This window comes from Equus przewalskii, chromosome 15 (genome assembly GCF_037783145.1).
Source record: "Equus przewalskii isolate Varuska chromosome 15, EquPr2, whole genome shotgun sequence".
Classification (NCBI taxonomy): Eukaryota; Metazoa; Chordata; class Mammalia; order Perissodactyla; family Equidae; genus Equus; species Equus przewalskii.
In genome coordinates, this window is record NC_091845.1 from 78,530,838 (window position 1) to 78,551,376 (window position 20,539).

Sequence of the window (20,539 nt, forward strand, 5' to 3'; positions counted from 1 at the left end):
GCTAGGAATGTGGCTATCCAGCTGGTTGGTTTATACTGGATTGCAAATTAATGTTGTAACAATATGACTTTAGCAATATTACGAGTAGTATGTGTGTTTCCATAGGATGTACCGGATGACCTTGATGGTGCCCCTATTGAGGAAGAGCTTGATGGGGCACCTCTAGAAGACGTGGATGGAATTCCTATTGATGCTGCTCCCATTGATGACCTCGATGGAGTCCCTATAAAGAGTCTTGATGATGATCTTGATGGAGTGCCTTGTAAGTTCAAATTTCAAACTGATTATATCTAGCTCATAAGTCTGATTCCCAGAACTCTTTAATTTACATACATGCTGATATGGAAAAAGGTTACAATTTCTGATTAAGGTGTCAGTCATTAACTTTTTTCTGTCTTTTATTTATTTCTGACTTTGCAAAATTCAAATACCCAGTTATACATTTGACTGTGCCAAGAAGGTTTTCTTTCTGATCACGTGTCTTTTATTATTAGTTTTCCTAACTTACAGGTTCAGTTTTCCTGACTGCCTAAAATCATTTTTGGAAGTAGGAAGTGTACACAATGTTCAGTACATTTGAATTATATGTTAAAATATTGAATAATATATTCTATAGTTTAAACAATAATTAAGTAAAGATAATAAGGATTTTTTTACTTCCTCCACTTTTGCATTTGCTTGAAATAATAATAACCTGAATGTTCTCAGTTGATATATATATATATACACTATTTAAAAATTGGACCTCAGATGCAGAGAATTGGATTAGTCACGATACTTAATCTTGACACTAGCATTTTAGTCCATGTGTGGCCTTATTTTATTTTACTTTTTAGTAATATAGTGAATACCCATGAACTCTTTTAAGTTAGGTCATCCTTAGTAGTCAGGGTTAATAGCTCATCTTTCCTCAATAGTGGATGCGGCTGAAGACTCAAAGAAGAATGAGCCTATATTTAAAGTTGCCCCATCAAAATGGGAAGCTGTAGATGAATCTGAATTGGAAGCACAGGGTGAGTAAAACTATAAGTATTAAGCTTTAAAAAATTGAGTACTTAAAATTAATTATTGGTGCGTGTGTATGTTTTCCCTTTATATTTTATAGTATGTTTCAACCTTAAGACCCAGTGTTATCATATTTTATTGTCTAGGTTTTCATTGTGGTTGCTGTTATAATTTTCTTAGGTCCTTTGGTTTGGATGCTTTGAGAGGAATCAGAGAAATCACTAAAGACATTTCAGGTTAAGGCATTTCAGTAGAAAATGTAGAAGGGAAGCTATACCTATTTGGAAATCTACTTAGACGTCAGTTTCAGAGAAACCAAGCTTTGACTCTCCCATAATGCTTCACCTGTTAGATTCAGTTTAGACCTGCCTTTCATACTTACTTGGACATGTATCCTAGGCTTATAATCTGTAATTGTTAATATTTTTAGATTCTAATGAAATAAATCCTACCATCCTGCACAGAAATAAGGAGACATTGTGTCATTTTGTGAATTTGAATAAAATTGTAGTGTCGGTGTGAGGAAAGAAATAGATTTAGCACATGGGAATGGCTGTTCAAATAGATATAGATAACTTCTGTAATACAAACTTTCAGTTCTAAAGCTGGGCTTCTACTATGCTACTGCAAAAACGCTAATTTACCTTATGGAATTACATCCTTTCTTTCCTTCTGTTCAGCTGTAACAACTTCTAAATGGGAGTTATTTGACCAGCATGAAGAATCAGAAGAAGAAGAAAATCAAAAGTAAGAATCTAAGTTTCAAATATACTCAGTTTCTTATTGCATATATGCTCCTTTTTTCATTAAGAGATATGCTTGAAATAATAGTGAAGAGGAAAACTTCACTCAGAAAAACTTGAGGATCATTTTTAGTTCTCCATTGTTTTTCCACTGAATAAAGAACTTTTGATTTCTGGTCTTGATGCATCTGGTTTCACTGTGCCTTTGAGTTTATTTCTCTGCACTAGGTTATATGTTCTCACTTTGTAGTTACTAATTGGTCACATGTATTTATTTCAAATCTTAGCTGTCAAGTATTGTTTTGGCTCCACAAAAAGTGATTTTTAAAATGTGAATGGGAAGGTCATGTTCTTTTTCTTTTGGGTTTACATTGCTAAGAAAAATATTGTATTATGATCATTCCGTTATGTTATTTAAATACCTCAGAAGAACTAAGTAAATAAAGGAAAAAAACTTTTCCTTTAACCTATAGAGAAATTATCATTTTGAATTTTGCTCTTCGGTTATTACCCCAAAATTGTTTTTGCATTTAATACTGACTGTGATTATAGGAATTCTTACCCCTGAATTCTCCTGCAAGTTTATATTGGCAGTTTTTAGATAGCACTTGACACCTTTTTAAATCAATGTAAAGGAAGTTAATTTTTTAAGCAGGAAAAGAGATGACTTCAAGAACACAAAGCAGAGGCTTCTGTTTTTTGAAAAAATCTTCTTCTGTTCTTCTTCAATGGAAGAGTGAGCAAAGGGAGGGTCCCGTGTGTCCCAGCACAACTTGGGCATTTGTATGGATTCAGTCAGTGGCATTAGTAGCTTTTAGATTGTTAAGGAAATGTGATTGATCAGCATTTATGAAAAACAATTTGATATGATGGGGGAAACTTGGCAACAGTGCTGTCTTTCCAGAAACGTTGTTGTGATCAGATCAAGTCAGCAATGATTATGACAAAATATTTACAAAATATAGATGTGGTTTGCTGATGGAAATACCTATCCGAAGCTGTTTAGGAGTACGGGAATTGAGTACTAAAATTGGTAGTTTGCTTTAAAAAACAGTGGTTCTTTTAACCTTTTTTATATCTACAATCCCATCACTCAGTAGCATCTCTCACCATTTCTAGAATCACTGCTTTAAAATGACTATTTGTACTCATAGTTAGTTAATTTAGAGGAAAGGAAGGGTAGAAAAGCCATTTCAGAACTCAAATATTGTTGAATTGGTTTTGTTTCTACAAGTATTCACTTTATTGTGTTAATGTTTGAAATGTGAATGCCTTTTAGTATGATGGTAGAATAATACATTGATACAGTGAAGCATGGATCCCTGGAAATATTTTTTTGATTTTTCTTAGGAGCTCCAAGTAAATCATGATAACATAAAAATAACTTCGTGAAAGTACAAAGCAAGGAAAAAATACTTTTTCACATACAGTACAACTTTCTGGTCCTTGAAATTTTCTTATGCCTCTCTACTACTCCCTGGTGGCTGAATCCAAAATGCCTTTTTACTAAGGAGCTGCTTTTTGAAAGTAGTAACTGTATTTATTGCAGAAATGTGATTAAAAAAATATATAACACTACCAATGTTTTGCAGAAAAGTTAGAAATAGCAATTTAATTTCATTTGTAATGAATTCTGTATGGGTTTAGAATCTGGAATTTACATTTCTTTAAAAGAAGAGCAAGATGAAGCAATGATGAGATCTGAGCCTGAAACTGGTAACTAAGAGCTAAAGCTAAAACCAATTAGAGGGCCAGCCTGGTGGCGCAGTGGTTAAGTGTGTACGTTCTGCTTTGGCAGCCCAGGGTTCGCCGGTTCAGATCCTGGGTGTGGACATGTCACTGTTTGGTAAAGCCATGCTGTGGTAGGCGTCCCACATATAAAGTAGAGGAAAATGGGCATGGATGTTAGCTCAGGGCCAGTCTTCCTCAGCAAAAAGAGGAGGATTGGCAGCAGTTAGCTCAGGGCTAATCTTCCTCAAAAAAAAAAAAAAAACCAATTAGAACAGACTGCTCAGGCCTTGCAAAATTAAAATAGCAATTGTAAAATATGTGTATATTTTAAATTACCCAAAGTATAATGCAGCTCACTTAAAAAGTCTTAAATAATATGATTAGTCTTTAGTGCCTAGCCATCTAGATCTTTTCTCTCTCTATATAACAACATACATATCTACTTTAAACATAAATTATATAATACTGTACATACTGTTTTGTGATCTGCGTTTTTCATTGAAGTGTCATGGATATTATTTCATGTCCATCTGTGTATTTATCCACTCTGAATTAAGCATTCAGATAAGTGTACAAGGATGTTTACCAAGGACTATTTGAAATTGCAGAAAAAACTTTTTGAAAAAATCATAAATAATAGGGCTGAAATTGGTTAAGTAATTTCCATTGTGTAGATAACTATAGTTTAACTAACTGTCACGTCCTTATTGACTGACCCTTTCCAGAGTAATCTTTCAGTAAATGTCTGTATTTACACCTACACACAGAAATAGTTTAATCATTTAGAAGCATCTAAAAAAAAGCATCTGAAATTCTTGTGTTTTAAAAAATTAACTAAAAACTGCGTTTAGGAAGTTTCTGACAAATTAACAAGAAATATTAAGTAAAGTATTTTGAAGAAGAATCTAGTTTTTTCGTGGTTGGTTTTGATTTTTTTCTTTCTCACGTAAGTATTGTATTGAGTTGTACTTGAGTGTGGTAGTAATGATTTGTGGGGCTCTTAGAGTGTAAAGTTTGTAAAGCATTTTATTAGTGTTCTGGAAAGGATCTTTGGATGAGAAATTCAAGAGCTAGTAGCATGATCTTCTGTTAGTACCATGTTGTGTCTGATTTTGAATTCCCAGCACTTTGTGTGTCTTGCTTAAATATTTCTCATTCAGTGTGAATCTAATTATCACTCTAAAATAATTAAATGTTTATTTGGAAAGGTTTTGGTTATAACTTTCTACATTATGGATAGTTTTAAATATATGCTAAAAGGATACCCTCTACTTAAGGTAAAATGTATTTAGTACCCAAATACCAACAAATAAGGGTTTATCATGTTCAGATATTAAAGGGAAAAATGACATATTTTCTAGGCTATGCCAGTAATGTTAATACACAATCAATATTGTTTATAAGGAATTTTATTTGTGTAAACATAAACATTCTGAGTTTGTTTGTACATGGATGAATTGTTTTGCCCAGATTTAACATAGATACACACAAAGCCCAGTCCCAGAACATGCAAGTCTTTTTTTAAGCTCCTTCATTCTTTCTGCTTCAAGAACATTCTGTTAATCCTATTCTAGCAATGATGACCAGTTTTACATATAGTTGCCTGCCTCTACACTAGATTGCTTCTGGAAAGAAGTTTTCTTCTGTAGCTTGCCCATGGTAGTCACTTATTTTTTCATTTTCTTCTTGTCTGACCTAGAACCAGTACAACTTTCAAAATCACCTATGACATAAAGTATTAATGTGTGGTAATATTTAAAATATATCCATTACTTTATTCCTGGGGTTATGAGCTAACCAAATAAGGTCTTTCCTGCTGCATTGATTGTTTCATAGTAACTCTGTGTGACTCAGACTCATGTTCTAGTTTATAGGCTCTGCTGAAGAAAGGGTAAACATTTGGGTTTTTAAACATTAAGCTTGATGAAATCACTCTGAATTGTGAAGTATGCAGAAATCTTTGATTATTCATTTCATTTAACTGCTGCAAGGGAAGTTGCAGGATGAAAGGCATACAGATAAGATTAACAAACAATTTTTAAAAGTATGATTATGTTGAAGCTCAAACTTTTTTTGTGAAGGAAACAAGAATTTTATAAAATTGTGTATATTATTGGATCAGATATTTTATAAAAAATGTTTTAGTGGTGAATTGTCGTCTTACGTTTTGTTAACGTTACTTAAACTCTAAGGCAGTGAAAAATAAAAATGCCAGACTGAAGAATGTAACTTTTTTTTGCTGCCTTGACATACAGTGTATGTTCTGCTTATTTCCAAAGTCAAGAAGAAGAAAGTGAAGATGAAGAAGACACTCAAAGTTCCAAATCTGAAGAACATCATTTGTACTCTAATCCAATCAAAGAAGAAATGACTGAGTCCAAGTTCTCTAAGTACTCTGAAATGAGTGAGGAAAAACGAGCTAAACTTCGTGAAATTGAGGTTAGTATTGCAGTGAAGTTTAAACAGCACTTCACTGGCCTTCTTTCACCTTTTCCACCAAACTAGGCACCCTCTTGGCATTGTACCTTGGTACGTACCGTTCCCTCTCTGCCTAGAAACCTTCAAACCAGCTGACTTCCTTCAGGCCTTTTTAGTTCAAGCATCCTTTTCCTCGTATCCTTTTCGTACTCTTCTGGATTTGCTTACTTCTCCCTATTTATCTCTGTTGTGATTTTACAAGTATTGTGGTATATGTATTATGTTTTTTTTTTTCTTGCTTGCTTGCTTGTTTAATGTCTGTATTCCCCACTAGGCTGATTTCCATTAGAGGAAAGGACCATGTCTGTTGTCTGTTCATCATCATATCTCCAGTGCCTGGCACATAGGAGATCCTCTGAAGATACTGATTCTAATGAATAGACTGTATCTGCATTATGAAAATCATTACATTTTGGGGCTGGCCTGGTAGTGTAGCAGTTAAGTTTGCATGCTCTGTTTTGGTGGCCAAGGGTTTGCAGGTTCAGATCCCAGGTGCGGACCTACACACTTGCTTATCAAGCCATGCTGTAACAGGTGTCTCCCATATAAAATAGAGGAAGATAGGCAGAGATGTTAGCTCAGGGCTAATCTTCCTGAAAAAAAAAGGGAAAGGAAAATCATTACATTTTGAGTGTATGTGGTGTGTAACAAGGAAAAGTGAGATTTTCTGACATGTTCAAGTTATATGTACATTTTATTACAGTAGGCTCATTTTATGTGTCTGCACCCCTTAGTGATGGGGAGAGAGTAGACATTAAGTGGGGCTTAACAATAAGAAGGAGAAAAACTTGAAAGAGTCCAAACTATCTCAAGCAGATTTTTCCCTTCCTCTAGCCCCTGTCCTTTTTCAGTGCCTCATTTTTATTACCAAAGGTATTCAGACATGTCAGAGAGGGAAGGGTTTTGCAATAGGAGCGTTCCTCCTATTTCATCCACCTTCATTTCACCTCCACGGTGATGAAACATTCCCAGTAAATGTTAGCTGCAGTGTTTCAGTCAGTCCAGAGCCTCAGAAGTATATGTGAGAGTGAATCTTAATACTCTGTCCTTTCGTTTAACAGTATTTTGAATGCCTCTTGTGTGTCAGTGCTATTCCTTTTACTAACTCGTAATCTCTACCACATTAGTTACCCTGTTTCTGCTTCTCCACCCACACACTGTTAGGCTGATGATAAGTTCTTGCCCACCTCTTTCTCCAGTATCACCTAGCCAGAAAGTTAACGGAGAAAGTATTTTGTTTTAACCTTACACAGAATCAGTATGGTGTCAGTTATAAGTGGAGAGGAGAGATTTTTAGAGTTAATAAGTTGATTCATTTTTCCTGGGATGTATGCATATACATTCTTTATAAGATTTTTAGGGGAATAAGATATTGTGTATCAGTGAATGCCCTCAGCTGTGGACGTTTTTCAAGCTGCACATGTCCCTTCTTAACTCTCAGAGCTCCTCCCAACCATACTCAACTCTGCCTTACTGACCTGATGGAACTGTTGGAGTAGAAACAAAGACTGAGTTCAATAAAAATATGTTTTCTTGATAATTGGAGTTATCCCCTTATAAATGTCAAAACAGACTGATCATTGTTAAATGTTCTGTCTCCTTATTGACTTAGAAGAAAACCATGTAATTTAGCTTTTTATTAATTGGAATGGTTTTTATGAATCTTACTATTTCCACACTGTATATGTGATATACGTGTGTACACGCATTTCTGTACTTTGTGTGCTCTTTGATAATGTCTCTTCTCCCTTCGTTGTCAGACACTCAGCGCTTGTTTCTCCTGCTCTCATAGTGCCTACCTCTTAGAATTTACTTGCCCTTTTGAGCTTTGGACTGTGAACCAAATCCTAATTTTAAAACATAGATCTTGGCTTCATTTTAGAATTACCTAATTCTTCTCCCTTATTTACTCTGAGATTTAGTCATGTGGCATAAAGGTCCACAACTGGTGGCAAATTTGGACTAGAACTCAGCTCATGAGCATTGTTGCTGTGTTCTTTTTTCTCTGCCCCTAAATTGAATGCCACTTTCTGAATATGGAATCCAGTGAGTACTCTTTTATTGGAGAATCCTTAAATAAAGAATAAAGTTCTAATTAATTTTATTCTATGTTATAGTATATATAGTATGTATGATGCATCTGTATACTGTAGTTTTTCTTTTTAAAAGCTCTTCTCGTTCCCCAAATGTGTCCTAATAAAGATATCTTTAGGTGAACATTTTTTAGCATGGGATTAATAGACACCAAAAGATTTGTGTTATAAAATATTGACATTCTCTACAAAGCACTTCGAAAACATCCAGCCGTATGATGTTGTAGCGTTGCCTGGAAGCAAGTTCTTAATCTTTCAGATACCACTTAGAGCAGTGCCCAGGCTGGAGCTGTCTTTTCCAATTCTGCTGTTATCCTTATTTCTCCTAACAAGGATTGGAAGAGTGGAACACTAGATGGGGAGCCAGGTGGCGGGTCTTCTATGTTGTTGGAGAAGAAAGATCCCTTTTCTGTCCTGATCCCCGAGGAAAAAGTGAATAGTTGAGTGGGAAGGTGATACTTGCTACTGTCCTAGGGGAACAGAGGCGTAGATGGCTAAGAAGCCATTGCACAGGCTGTTCTCTTTTGAGTTGGGACCCTTTGTTACCTGTTTTTTGGGTGCCCTGGACTTGTGCTTACACCTAAGTTAGGCCACATCAGCAGGAACTGTAACTTGGGATTTTATAATGATTTTTAAAAAGGTTCCCTAGGAATGCCTTTCCCCAAAGTAGCATTCAGGTCTGTTGTTTGGCTCTTGGACACTTTACTTAAACTGATTTACCACAAATACATTCTATAGAACAGAGCCGTTTTAGTCATGAGAGGCTTCACACAGTGTTGAACTCCGACATTTAAGTATCTCCCCCTTACCTTTACATCTTACCGTCTTTTAAAATGTTATCATCCTTAAAACGAGAAAAAAAAAGCCAAGACCTTGTAAGGATTTTGAAAGAAGAGAACCTCAAAGCTCTGATTATAAATGACCCTGGTTATAGAAGTGGAATTAGGTAGAAAAAGGGCAAAAATCAGAGAACTTAATAGAAATGCTCATGAAGTCAGAAATAGTGAAAATACCTCTTTGAAAGGAAAAAAAGGTTTTGTAGCTTGTTTCCATTCTATTGGAAACCCTCATTTGTAGGGAGGGGGGGAAAGCCTAAAACAATTGAGATCTTATTTTTAAAATATAAATAAAATATTCTAACAGCATTTAGTCCATTTTAAGGACATATCACTGCTGAATAAAATAGTTTATGATGCTTGCATCTACAATAATTCCATTAGACAAGAATGTCTCCCCCACCCCCCTCTTCGAGTGAAACAAGATTGTACAGGTTTGGGACCGTAACCAGGTGGTACCATCCAGGATCCATGTGCTGTCCACCTCTGCCTCTAGCATCGTCTAAGTCCTCCTGCTTTTCACCTTATTTGTCCTTCCTTAGTTCAATAAGGAGGTGTATATAATCAGCCAGTAATCTCTTGGTAAACTATAGGTGGTCATTCTTTCACAAACAATGCTATAGTGAATATTTCTGTACAGATAGTTTTGTGTTTGTGTATGGATACATTACAAGAAATGGAATTTGAAGTTTTTGTGATCTTTTTTTAATCAGTATATACTCTTACTGTCTTAAAAAGTACATTCCAAATGTGATTTAACCTTTTTTGATGTCTTGATGACTAGTGATTGCACTATACTGTAAAAGGAGTGAAACCTTCAAACTATGCAGCTCTGTGTTTTGTCCTACACGAGCTGTAACCAGCATGCTGCTGTTCTTTTTAAATAGTTGCTTATCTTTGTATGTTCTGCTGGCTGTCATATCTTGCTGGAAGTATGCTTGCCTGTAGCGACATTGCCTTTCTAATTTGGGGAACCAGATACCAAATTCATTATCATTGTGTTGAGATAATAAGTAGATTCTTCAGGGCATATGAATCACAGTCATCTCATATGGCTATGCAGGCTGTGGACCCACAGCTAATCACTTGAATTTTGCGTAGTTGGGCATGTCTCACAAGTGGCCTTCAGATAAGGGGGTTTTATGTTGACATTATATTTTGACTGAGTCATAATCAGTTACTACTTTGCTGTTTTGATGTTTTTCCTTTTTACACACTTGTTTTAAAGAAAAGAATTTTTTAAAAAAGGGGCAAAGGAGGCCTTTAGAAGCTATAGTGATGAAAAGATTTATTTTAAACATGTTTTATTTCACAGCTCAAAGTTATGAAGTTTCAGGATGAATTGGAATCTGGAAAAAGACCTAAAAAACCAGGCCAGAGTTTTCAAGAGCAAGTAGAACACTACAGAGATAAACTTCTTCAACGAGTAAGGAAAACATATACACAAATAATGTGCACTTTCCAAAGTTACTTGTTTGACTACCTAGAAAATTGGTATATTGGTATACTTAAGGAAAAGTATATTTCAAATTACATTCTTTGGTGTGTAAATGCTGAATACTGGTAGACAGGGACATTTGAAATTTGATGTTCTACAATTATTTCAACTTGGAGAAAGGTCTTAGGGCATCAGCACAGTATTTTATTCTGGATACTACAAGTGGACTAGAAAACCCTGCTGAAAACATGCTTTCAAAACTGGAAGACCCTCCAGAAAGAGTCACATTTGTGGCAGTGAGATACTGACAGCCCCTGAAGGGGCACAGAGACAAAGATGGAGTTAGAGATTGGGAAGTTCGTTTAGGGTTCTTTCCATTGTTTCCAAGGAGGGACAGCAAGTGGTAGAATACCTTGTCAGTGAATTCTAAGCTTTTGAGGGACCTCATGTTCTTGTACATAAAAAAAGTATGGATATACAGAGAATTTTAGAACAAGGAGGCCCATATTGTAATTGTTGAACGAACTCAGGAATTTTATTGGGACTGCTATTAATTTTTACCTATGTCTTGACTGTCATTACAAAATAGATTACATAGAAAGAGAAATAGGACAAAGCTAGAAAGGAGCTGACAGTCACTACGAAGCTATTAATAGTGTACAAGTGGTGGTGTGAGCAGCAGTATGGTAAAGCAGCTTTGTGCTGCACTGATCTGTGGTCTCCTGGTGCCACTCTGCTGAGCACTTCTAGCCAAGTCACTGAAGCCTGCCTGTTCTCTGTGAGACTGGGTTGATTGTCCCAATTTAGCAGTATTTTGAGTTAGATAATAGCTACTATTACTCTTATTATTGAATTAAAATGTTTAAAATATTTTAAGTATTTTAACTGTAATTTGATTCCTATAAAATTATGAATCAGGAAAATACATCCTACAGATCACCAGAGGGAGTCAGTCTCCTCAGCATCACTTTTTAAATTTGTACACTATATGTTGTATTAGGAAAAAAGATAAATGAGATTTTTGAAAAGATGCCATGTATCTGTACCCCATGAGTGCCTTTGGAGATGATGGCAGGTGTTTGATATGCATGAAAGACTATACCTTGAGATGCTCACTGGTCCTGCTGGTAGTAATACATGTATTACCATTTTAGTCTCCTTGCATTCCGTGATTGTAATTGGAGAGAAGGATGTGTTTGAAGGTACATACCAGGAGTCAGCTGACTGGCCATCAACTCATTTTTTTAAATAAACTTATTGCAACACAGCCATGCCCTTTCAATTATCTGTGGCGGCTTTTGGACTACAGGGGCAGAGTTGAATACTTGTGACAGAGACTGTATGTGGCCCACAAAGCAGAAAAATATTTACTATCTGGCTCTTTACAGAAAACATTTGCCAACATCCTGTATAGGCTTTTTATCAGCTCTCAGATAGCTTTCTTGATGCATCCAAATCATAGAGAAATTAAATTCCTGTTAGCGGAGAGCTAAATTGGCTTTGTGGGTTCATTGTTTGTAGCCACTCCTTTAATTGTATTATCAACAGAAATCATAATTTCAAGTGAGAAGTGGTGATTGTCAGTAGCTGGGGATAAGCAAATAAATTATTTTTCTGGTTTATATAATTGTGTAGTCATGTCAGCAGTTTGTACTTTTATAAAGTAGGATTTAAAATGTCCAATACAGTGGTACTTGTTTCTCACTAATGAGATTTTCTGATGGACAGTTATCGTGAATAGTTATTTCCCCTTTTCGTCCTATTGCTTTGGTAAGAGTTCTCTTGATTAAATCAGCTTGCTGTACAATTAGAATCGCAGCTGACTGTTTTCTTGTAGTCTGAGATGGAAAGGTCAATATATTGTCAGTTTTTCATAGTTTTTTTTAGTGGAGGGACAGTACTCAGTAGGTAGTAGTTAAGAGCCCTGGCTCTAGAGCTTGGGCTCAAATCCTGACTTCACCATCCTGTGTGACCATGGGCGTGGTACTTAACCTTTCTGAATCTCATTTTTCATCTCTAGAATGAAGATAATAGTACTGTTCTTACGGGTCTTTGAAGGATTACATGAAATAGTATATGAAAGTTGTTTAGTAATTGCTTGGCCTATGGTAAGCACTCAGTAAATGTTTAGCTGCTGTCACTGGTATCACTACTATTATTAAATGCAGTAGAAGGAATGACTAGTTTTTATGGAAAAGTGGGTATTTTTTAAAAAGTCGTGTTATGCCGTTAGTAGTGATTTAAAAAATGGTTAACCAAAAGAGAAAATACAGTTACATAAATGAGATTAACCCAGGTTGCTATTTTTTAATGACTAAGTATTCTTTCTTTAAAAAAACAAAACAGGAGAAAGAGAAAGAATTAGAAAGAGAACGAGAAAGAGATAAGAAGGATAAAGAAAAATTGGAATCTCGGTCCAAAGACAAGAAGGAGAAAGATGAGTGTACTCCAACAAGGAAAGAAAGGTAGAACATTTCTCATTTAATTCCTAAACTGGTTTCAAGATTTGGAATGATGTTTCATTTTGTAATATTTTCATCACTAATGCCAACAAACTGAAAAAGTATTTTTTCATGATAAATATGTTTGACTCCTGCCTGCAGGAGGCAGAATTAGCTGAGAAATGGGGCATTTAGTTGGCACTTGGCTTATTAACTGGGCATCATCCCTTTACATGGTTCATATAGTACCTTCACCTTACTTCAGTGCAAGAATTCAGTTACCGTATTAGATAGCAAACCTGAGGCTTAACTAACTAAACAGCTAGCTAGGCCTTCCTTGTTGCCTCTATTTAAACGTTTCTTCTGTGCTGAGGCTCTACCTGCAAACTTGAGTCTCCCAGTCCTGTCTCAAAAGGACATTTTGTACCCAGGCCATAGGGACTTGATCCTCACTTTGTCTTCACTCTAATCAAAATCATTTCTCTTTTAGTCTTTATTTCTTACTTTCACAGTTCCTCAATTGCTGATTTAGTAGAGAAAATTGCTTCAGTTAATGGAACTGAGGTTTTCCTAATAAAAACCAAGTGAATGCAAATAAAAAAATTCTGGCTTAGTCACTTGACAGATAGTTACAAATATAGTATATTAATTGGTTAAATAATAAATCTATCACTTTTTTGTCTTTTATTATTGTTTTGTTATAATGTCAATTTCTAGAAAAGTTGCGAGAATAGTATAAAGAATTCCCAGATATCCTTCACCCACATGTCCCAGATGTTAAAATATTTCTATTTGTGCTATATTTTCTTATTCTCCTTTTTCCCCCCCTTCCCCCCTCAACCATTTAAGAGTACCTTGCCTTCGTGATGCCCCATTTTCTTATATAACCATAATAAAAATTTTATGATCAGGAAATTAACATTAAAAAAAACACTGTTATCAGAGACCTTAATGAAATTTTGTCCATTGTCCCAATAATCTCTTACAAGCAGAAGAAAATCCAATTTAGTTGAATTCAGTTTTTGTCTCAATCAACCTATCTTTAAGACTCATTTATTCTTAGTAAAAAGGGCTTTGAATGTTGTTGGAAAATAACGTTAATAAGGTCAGTGAAAATAAAGTTAGTGTAAACTGGCAGGAATTAGTAGCTAATTTAGTAGAAGGAAGATTAATGCCTGACCCTTGCTCACTTATGGAATGTTGGGGGCTTTGTTCCATAGGAAAAGGCGGCACAGCACATCCCCCAGCCCATCTCGCAGTAGCAGTGGTAGACGAGTGAAATCCCCATCACCAAAATCGGAGCGATCAGAGCGTTCAGAAAGATCTCATAAAGAGAGCTCACGATCCAGGTCATCTCACAAAGATTCTCCTAGAGATGTTAGCAAAAAGGCCAAAAGGTAAATGCAAGTCCTTTCTTGTAATATTTCCAATGCCAGTTTCCTTGTCATTCTACCAACTTTTGAAAATAATTTGGTTGGCAGCCATTTTTTAAAGGATCTTAGAAAACCAGAGAGATATACTTTGATTTTAGATTATTCCTTCCCACCTTCCCATCCCAGTCTCCTCATGACCAAAAAATGCTTCCAACAGGTAAAGACCAGCCAGGAGTTTTAAACGTTGTATCCAGTATTTCCTATGGAATAGGGGTAGCTGCTTTACTTTTCATTCTGTTCTTTAGTTTCTGTAGACTATTCTTTGATTTTGTCAAGGCTAAAAGAAAAATACATCCCACCCTACCCCAAACAGTCTTATTATAAGCAAGTTCTTGGGTAGAGACTTGTGGAAATAAACAGCATAAATACCATTTCTTCAGTGTGTAATTTAGTGTGTTATACCCTTTTCCCCTTGTAGTTCCAGAAAAGTGGTTCAGAAATGTTTTATTTATCTGGTGTTATACAGAGGAATTTTCCTGAGAGCTAAAACTGCTTTATATCCTAAAACTTTATTATTGTACTCATTTTTAGTAAAATCTTTATGACATAATTTTCTCCTTTTTAAAATAGCGCTTGCGTATACAGTCAGGCGCAGCATAACAATGTTTTGGTCAATGGCAAACTGCATATACAACAGTGGTCCTGTGCGATGAGTACCGTATGCAGCTTAGGTGTGAACAGGCTGTACCATGTAGGTCTATGTAAGTACTGGAGGAGAGGAAGAAATTTTCCTGTACCTTTCTAGGTTCTTCTGGCTGGTCTAAGAATTAAATTGACATGAGACAGATTAATAGAAAAACAAAAAGAAGTTTAATAACATGTATGCATGGGAGAAACCCAGGAAAACTGAGTAACTTGCCAAAGTGGCCAAAGCTGCCACCTTAACTACCATACTCAGCTAAAGACAGAGATGTTGAGGGTGGGGAGGGTCATGGACTTCAAAGGGAAGGAAGGCAGTTCACAGATAGGAAAAGAATCAAACGTTTGGAAAACAAGTATTTGGGGCATGCAGAAACAGAAGAACACAGAGTGGAGCCCAACAGGCTTTTCTAGGTTCCTCCCTTTCTGCCACCTAGTTCATGTTATGCTAAGGTGATAGCTTGCTTCCTGAGATGGGTTTATCTGAATTCTTTTAGGCAGTTAAGGGGGAGTAACAAGAAAAACTTTGAGTCTTTTGTTTCTTAAAAATAATCAGCCTAAAATAATCCTCATGTTAAAGAGAGACATTTTGGGGTGGCAGGTTTTGTTCCCCTTCAGTATACTCTCTGATGTTCTCATAGTGACAAGTCACCTGATGACACATTTCTCAGAACATACCCCTGTCATTAATCACTGCTTGACTGTTTATATATAGCGTATTTATTTGTTTTGGTCATCTTCGTGAACAGCACTTAGGCAATCATGCCGTCTCTAATGATTCCCTTGAATGAGCTTGCAGTAGTTGGGGCTTTGTCCCTCAAGAAGATAGGCTGCAAAGCTGCCTGGGCTTTTAAAATTGTGAATGATCTTAGGTGCCGTTTTGAACTTTATCTTATAGATTTAGAGGTTCAGACTTTTGGGGTATGTTAGTAACCTGGGGAGCTTGTTAAAAATGCAAATTCCCAGCCCCTAACCTCAAGACTTTGATTCAGTAGAGCAGCGGTAAGGTTCAGGAATCTGTCTGTCTTAAGCAAGCGCACCACTGATGATTGCTGATGCTGTGCAAAGGAAGTACAAAATCCGTGTGCACGTGTGTGTGTCCAGTAGGCAAAGTCTAAATTTGGAAACTTTACAACCTTTTTTATTTCAGTGACTTTGATTGTGCTTTGTTAAAGATCATTTTAGATGATATAAGGATAGTCAGTTTTGATCGCATGAGTGCTTTGATAAATTGTTTTTGTTTGTTTCCTCAGATCACCATCTGGTTCAAGGACACCTAAAAGGTCTAGGCGCTCACGGTCTAGATCCCCTAAAAAATCAGGGAAGAAATCCAGATCCCAGTCCCGGTCTCCACACAGGTCTCATAAAAAGTCAAAGAAAAACAAACACTGACGTCAGTTTTTAAGATGCTGTCATTTAGTGGAAATGCGATTTTGTTTTGTGCCTGAACGGTCTGTTTTTTTAAAAAAAAACAAAAAACAAAAAATCAAATGAAAGAGCATTCCTGGGGTTTTTTGTTTATTTGTTTGTGAATGCATGTGTAAACTCATGAGTAACTGCATCTGTAGACTGTCATTGTTTTATATTGTATAAATTACTTTCGTTGTGGCTGTTTTTCAAGATGAAATTTTTATTGTGCTAATGAATTTCATCAGAAATGTGTATAATGGATCTGCTGGCAGTAGTAGTATTTTGTTTTAGGATGTTGTGACTTAGCAAAAATAATACAGATGTCTTCCCCTCTTTTGTAGCTTTGACAATTTGAATTAGATTTCAAATAAAATCTGAACAGAAAACTATGATGTTGTGTTTTTGCCCTATTGGTGACATCAAGTCCCTTGAAGTCCTACTAATAAGTGAGTTTAGCACTTCTGTTGTGTTTCTTATACCTGACTGCACTTTACAAGCTCCATTGTTCAAGTAGCTAAAGTTTTATATTTACTAAGATGATTATCAAAATGAAGGGACCTGAGCCTCCGATTTGGTAGGTTTGCCAACCAGTTTCTTTGATGAGGTTCCCTTGGGTAATACTAGTACCCGGAGATCAAAGCACTAGGTGAATGTGGCATGGTGTTTTGTTAATGGAATGCCTGGCTAAACTATTTTTTCTTTTTTCAGAGAAGCAATATGATTTCAGTATACTCAACCTATGTCCTGAGCAACTACTTATTTTTAGGGAAAAATTAAATTTCTATCTTTTGATTTCATCTTCTATCATGAAAGAAGTTTATTTATAAAAGAAGTTTCCTAACAAGAGTTGGCCATAGAATTGTGTGTGTGGTGGTTGCTGCTTTATATTCCTCTGTAGGCTTGCTCTCAAACACTGGGATTGGTAGATTTCTACAGGGTTCTGTTGAAAGCACCTTGGTATTTTGTTTTTTTAAAAGAATTTAGTTCTAGGTTTAGCTTTAAGTAAAATTTAACAATAAAATAGTTTTCAGGAAGCTTTACATCCAATGATTTGTAAATTCAAGGTACAAAAAGTTGATTTAAACATTTGCAGTCAAAATCTCTTATACAATGGGAGTAAAATTGGTACAGTATGAGGAAGTAAGAAAGCTTGTGTGATGATCATAATATTTCTATAAATATAGTGTAATAAAAGGGTATGTAGACTTGAACTGACATTACTACTGTTTGTGGATCTTGCTTTCAGTTTTCATTTAGGTGCTTTATACAGAGACCGTGGAAAACTATTCTAATAATGGATTGTTTTGAGTTAGGTTACTTTATCTTTTCAGGTTGTTTTACTTAATCTTGCCTAGTCACAAAATAAAATAAGCTGTACCCAGAATTTGGGCAGTAGGTCTGTTAGCTGAGCAGTGAGGCATGCTGTTTCCAAACTGGGCAGACATAAGAGCTTTAGAAACGAGCTCATCAGATTATTTTACTTAGCGGTTCTTAGCAAAATGCAATATTGCTTGAAAGTTATTCCCTCATCATTCACTCTTTTGTTTATCCGTATTGTCAGGAAATGTTAGTTCCTAAGTGTTGCTCGACATGATTAAACATGAACGTTTGGTGCTGGTTTTTAAAAACCTACGAATATAGCCATTTTTGAAGTAGTATGCTTTTCTACCTTGTTCATTGCTTGGGAGAATGGAATTTTATATAATTATCTTTCTTTTCGAAAATAACAGTTATGTTGAATGGCTAGTGATTTGGGCATTCCATCATTTGTTGGTATCTACTATAGGCTTAGAAATAATTGGTAAGGTAATGATTTTGCCAGTCAGGTTGCAAGGAATGCTTGTTTCTCTCCCTTTAAAAACCTGGAGAAGCAAGAGTGAGTAGAAATTCTTAGGTCAGTCTTGGGTGCTTATTTGTAGTATTTTCGTACTGGAATGGAATTTCGTAGTTCTTTTAATCTTGATCCAGATACAGCAAACATCATTTGTCTTACAGTGGGTAACACTGGCTTCCTTTTGGGTGGGTGGATGGGAATTGCTTAGGCTTGATAGAATGTGTATTCTTTGAAGTTTGTTAATGTGTGTATTAGATTGTATTGGACTGTTAAAATCAGGAATTGCAAATGGTATTGATAGGTAGGTTACTTCCAGTTTTACTTAATGAACAAATATCTAGAGTAAACCTGTGTCATTCTCCATGGACTCTATGAAAGTTTGACGGTATCAGAAATTGGTGAGTTGTAAGGGGGGAGATATTCTAACATATTTTTATAATAGTATATTATTCATCTATTTCTGATCTAAAGAACACTCTTAATTAGATATAAAAATTTCTGCAGGTTGACTAAAATGTTCATGGGCACGGCCTTCTAGTTACAGGAAATACCTGTTCCAGCTCTGTAGTAGACAGTTCTTGTCCTCTCCCACAGCCACATGTGAGAGGAAATCCTCTCTTGTCTACTTATGAAGGGCGTGGCTTAAACTCTACCGTTTAACCTAACATTTATACACAGGGATTTCTTACCAGGTTAAAACCCTTTGATGTCCCTCTCTTCTACAGGTGAGAGAGTAAATAAATGGTGGTCTGTTTCTTACCTAGGAGAGACCTAGGACTGAAAAGGATCGTGTTTGTGAATCTTTTCTTGGACTTTGTATTTCCTTATTACTGTTAGTAAACATGGGCATTTCTCAACTGTAACATGTTGGGAAGTTAGAGATTAAAGAACTAAAACAACAAAAAGCCCTGACCTGAAAGAATGCTTTTATTTGGCTCAGAATGTTCTTGGCTTTTCTCCTAAAGTTTGCAGAAGTTACTATACAGTGACCTAATTTTTCTTTATTGCAGACCATTCTTGTGGGCTTAGCCTGAGACTTTTATCCCAATTAGACTCTTAGAGGGAGGAAATACTTGCTTATGACTTCTGTATTTTTTCCCCCAAACTTTAATATTCTTGAGCACTTGAAATGTTTTTAAGAAATTTCAGTCATCATCTAATTTAGGTTTATTAGGAATATTCTCTACACATTTGCCTCTGTGGTGGTATCAGTTCTGAAAATTATATAGCCATGATAATAGTTTACCACTATGATTGTTAAAAGTGAGACTAAATAGATCTCTGTGTTGCCAAAGTGACTTTACCTGTTCTGATGACCACAACAGTGTGATTTCTTTAGCAGAGAAAGTTGTTTTTGAAAACCCATAGTACCAGTTTTCCAGGACTGTACCTTTAAGAAATAAGAGCTTTTTTCCTTTGTTGTTTTCCTCTTCTATTAATGTTTACTGGGAAAGCTAATTTTAGGAAATTCAGTGCAGATACTAATGAAGACACTAGCATAAGTTGAAAGGAACATGTGACTAAAAACTCACAAAGTGCTTGGTTTCTTCATATTTCACATGCATGTTTTAGAATAGATTTTAGAGGATATTCAATTCATTATCTTTTTGGCTTATTTCTTTATTTTTGTTAACTTCCCAGGACTTAGATAATACGCAAATACAGATCCAGGGGCAGTATCGTGATGATAGACTAAAAGGTGGGAATGTGCTGCTGTTCAGAGTGAGCCTGTTCCATTATTGGAAAGCAGTGCCGCAGTGTCTCTTCAGCACCACCCGTGGAGCTTCAGTGTGAACGGGCTATATGTATTACTGGTTATTTGTATAGTTTTGTAGATCTTTAGATAAAATGCCCTTGTTCATTTTCACATGGCATTGTGCTTGGAGTATTTGTGTTCTATCCTTTTACTTCAGCAGGCTCTCGTACCTTCTATCTCTGCTGATTTGAAATATCAGGAAAGACAATTTTTCAGAAATGAGAATAATATAGTTGAAATCAGCCCAGCTGAAATATCCTAAGTGAGACAATTTCTTTTGAGTGAACTGATTCCATAATTTAGTTACTCTTGATGTAAGGATTAAGTTTATTGTGGAGCTGCTTTCCAGACTGTCACTTTATAGATTTTCTACATAAAGATTATATAGTTGCAAACAAAGGTTGTGGAATTTCCTTTTTGTTGTTGTTTTTTGACTTTTAATTACTTTAATAAAAAATGTTGTTTTCATAGCAAACTTTATACTGTTCATGTAATTTTCTCCATCCGGGTGTTCTGATACAAGCCCAGTACACTGTATCTAGGTTTCGGCAGCTTTCTAAGTGAAATAAGCGATGGGTCCCATTGTCAGTTGTAACTAAAATGCTACTACATTTTATATGTTTCAACTATAATAAAATATTTTCATGATAGATGATTCCTTTGATTAGGAAATGTCATTTCCTTATTGGTTCCCCTTTTTCT

General features: G+C 35.7%; 1 protein-coding gene across 2 annotated transcripts in view; it reads left to right on the forward strand.

The window, feature by feature from the left end:
* The window catches only part of U2SURP (U2 snRNP associated SURP domain containing), an 87,042-nt gene extending 66,730 nt beyond the window's left edge, over nucleotides 1-20,312 (forward strand). For both annotated transcript variants that reach the window (XM_070577580.1, XM_070577581.1), the window contains 8 exons: nucleotides 106-262; nucleotides 918-1,013; nucleotides 1,686-1,752; nucleotides 5,759-5,918; nucleotides 10,202-10,312; nucleotides 12,671-12,789; nucleotides 13,986-14,162; nucleotides 16,091-20,312. In XM_070577580.1, the coding sequence (XP_070433681.1) occupies nucleotides 106-262; nucleotides 918-1,013; nucleotides 1,686-1,752; nucleotides 5,759-5,918; nucleotides 10,202-10,312; nucleotides 12,671-12,789; nucleotides 13,986-14,162; nucleotides 16,091-16,229 (1,026 nt within the window). In that variant the 3' untranslated portion in view covers nucleotides 16,230-20,312. The remainder of the gene's footprint in view (nucleotides 1-105; nucleotides 263-917; nucleotides 1,014-1,685; nucleotides 1,753-5,758; nucleotides 5,919-10,201; nucleotides 10,313-12,670; nucleotides 12,790-13,985; nucleotides 14,163-16,090) is intronic.
* Nucleotides 20,313-20,539: the final 227 nt, after the last annotated feature.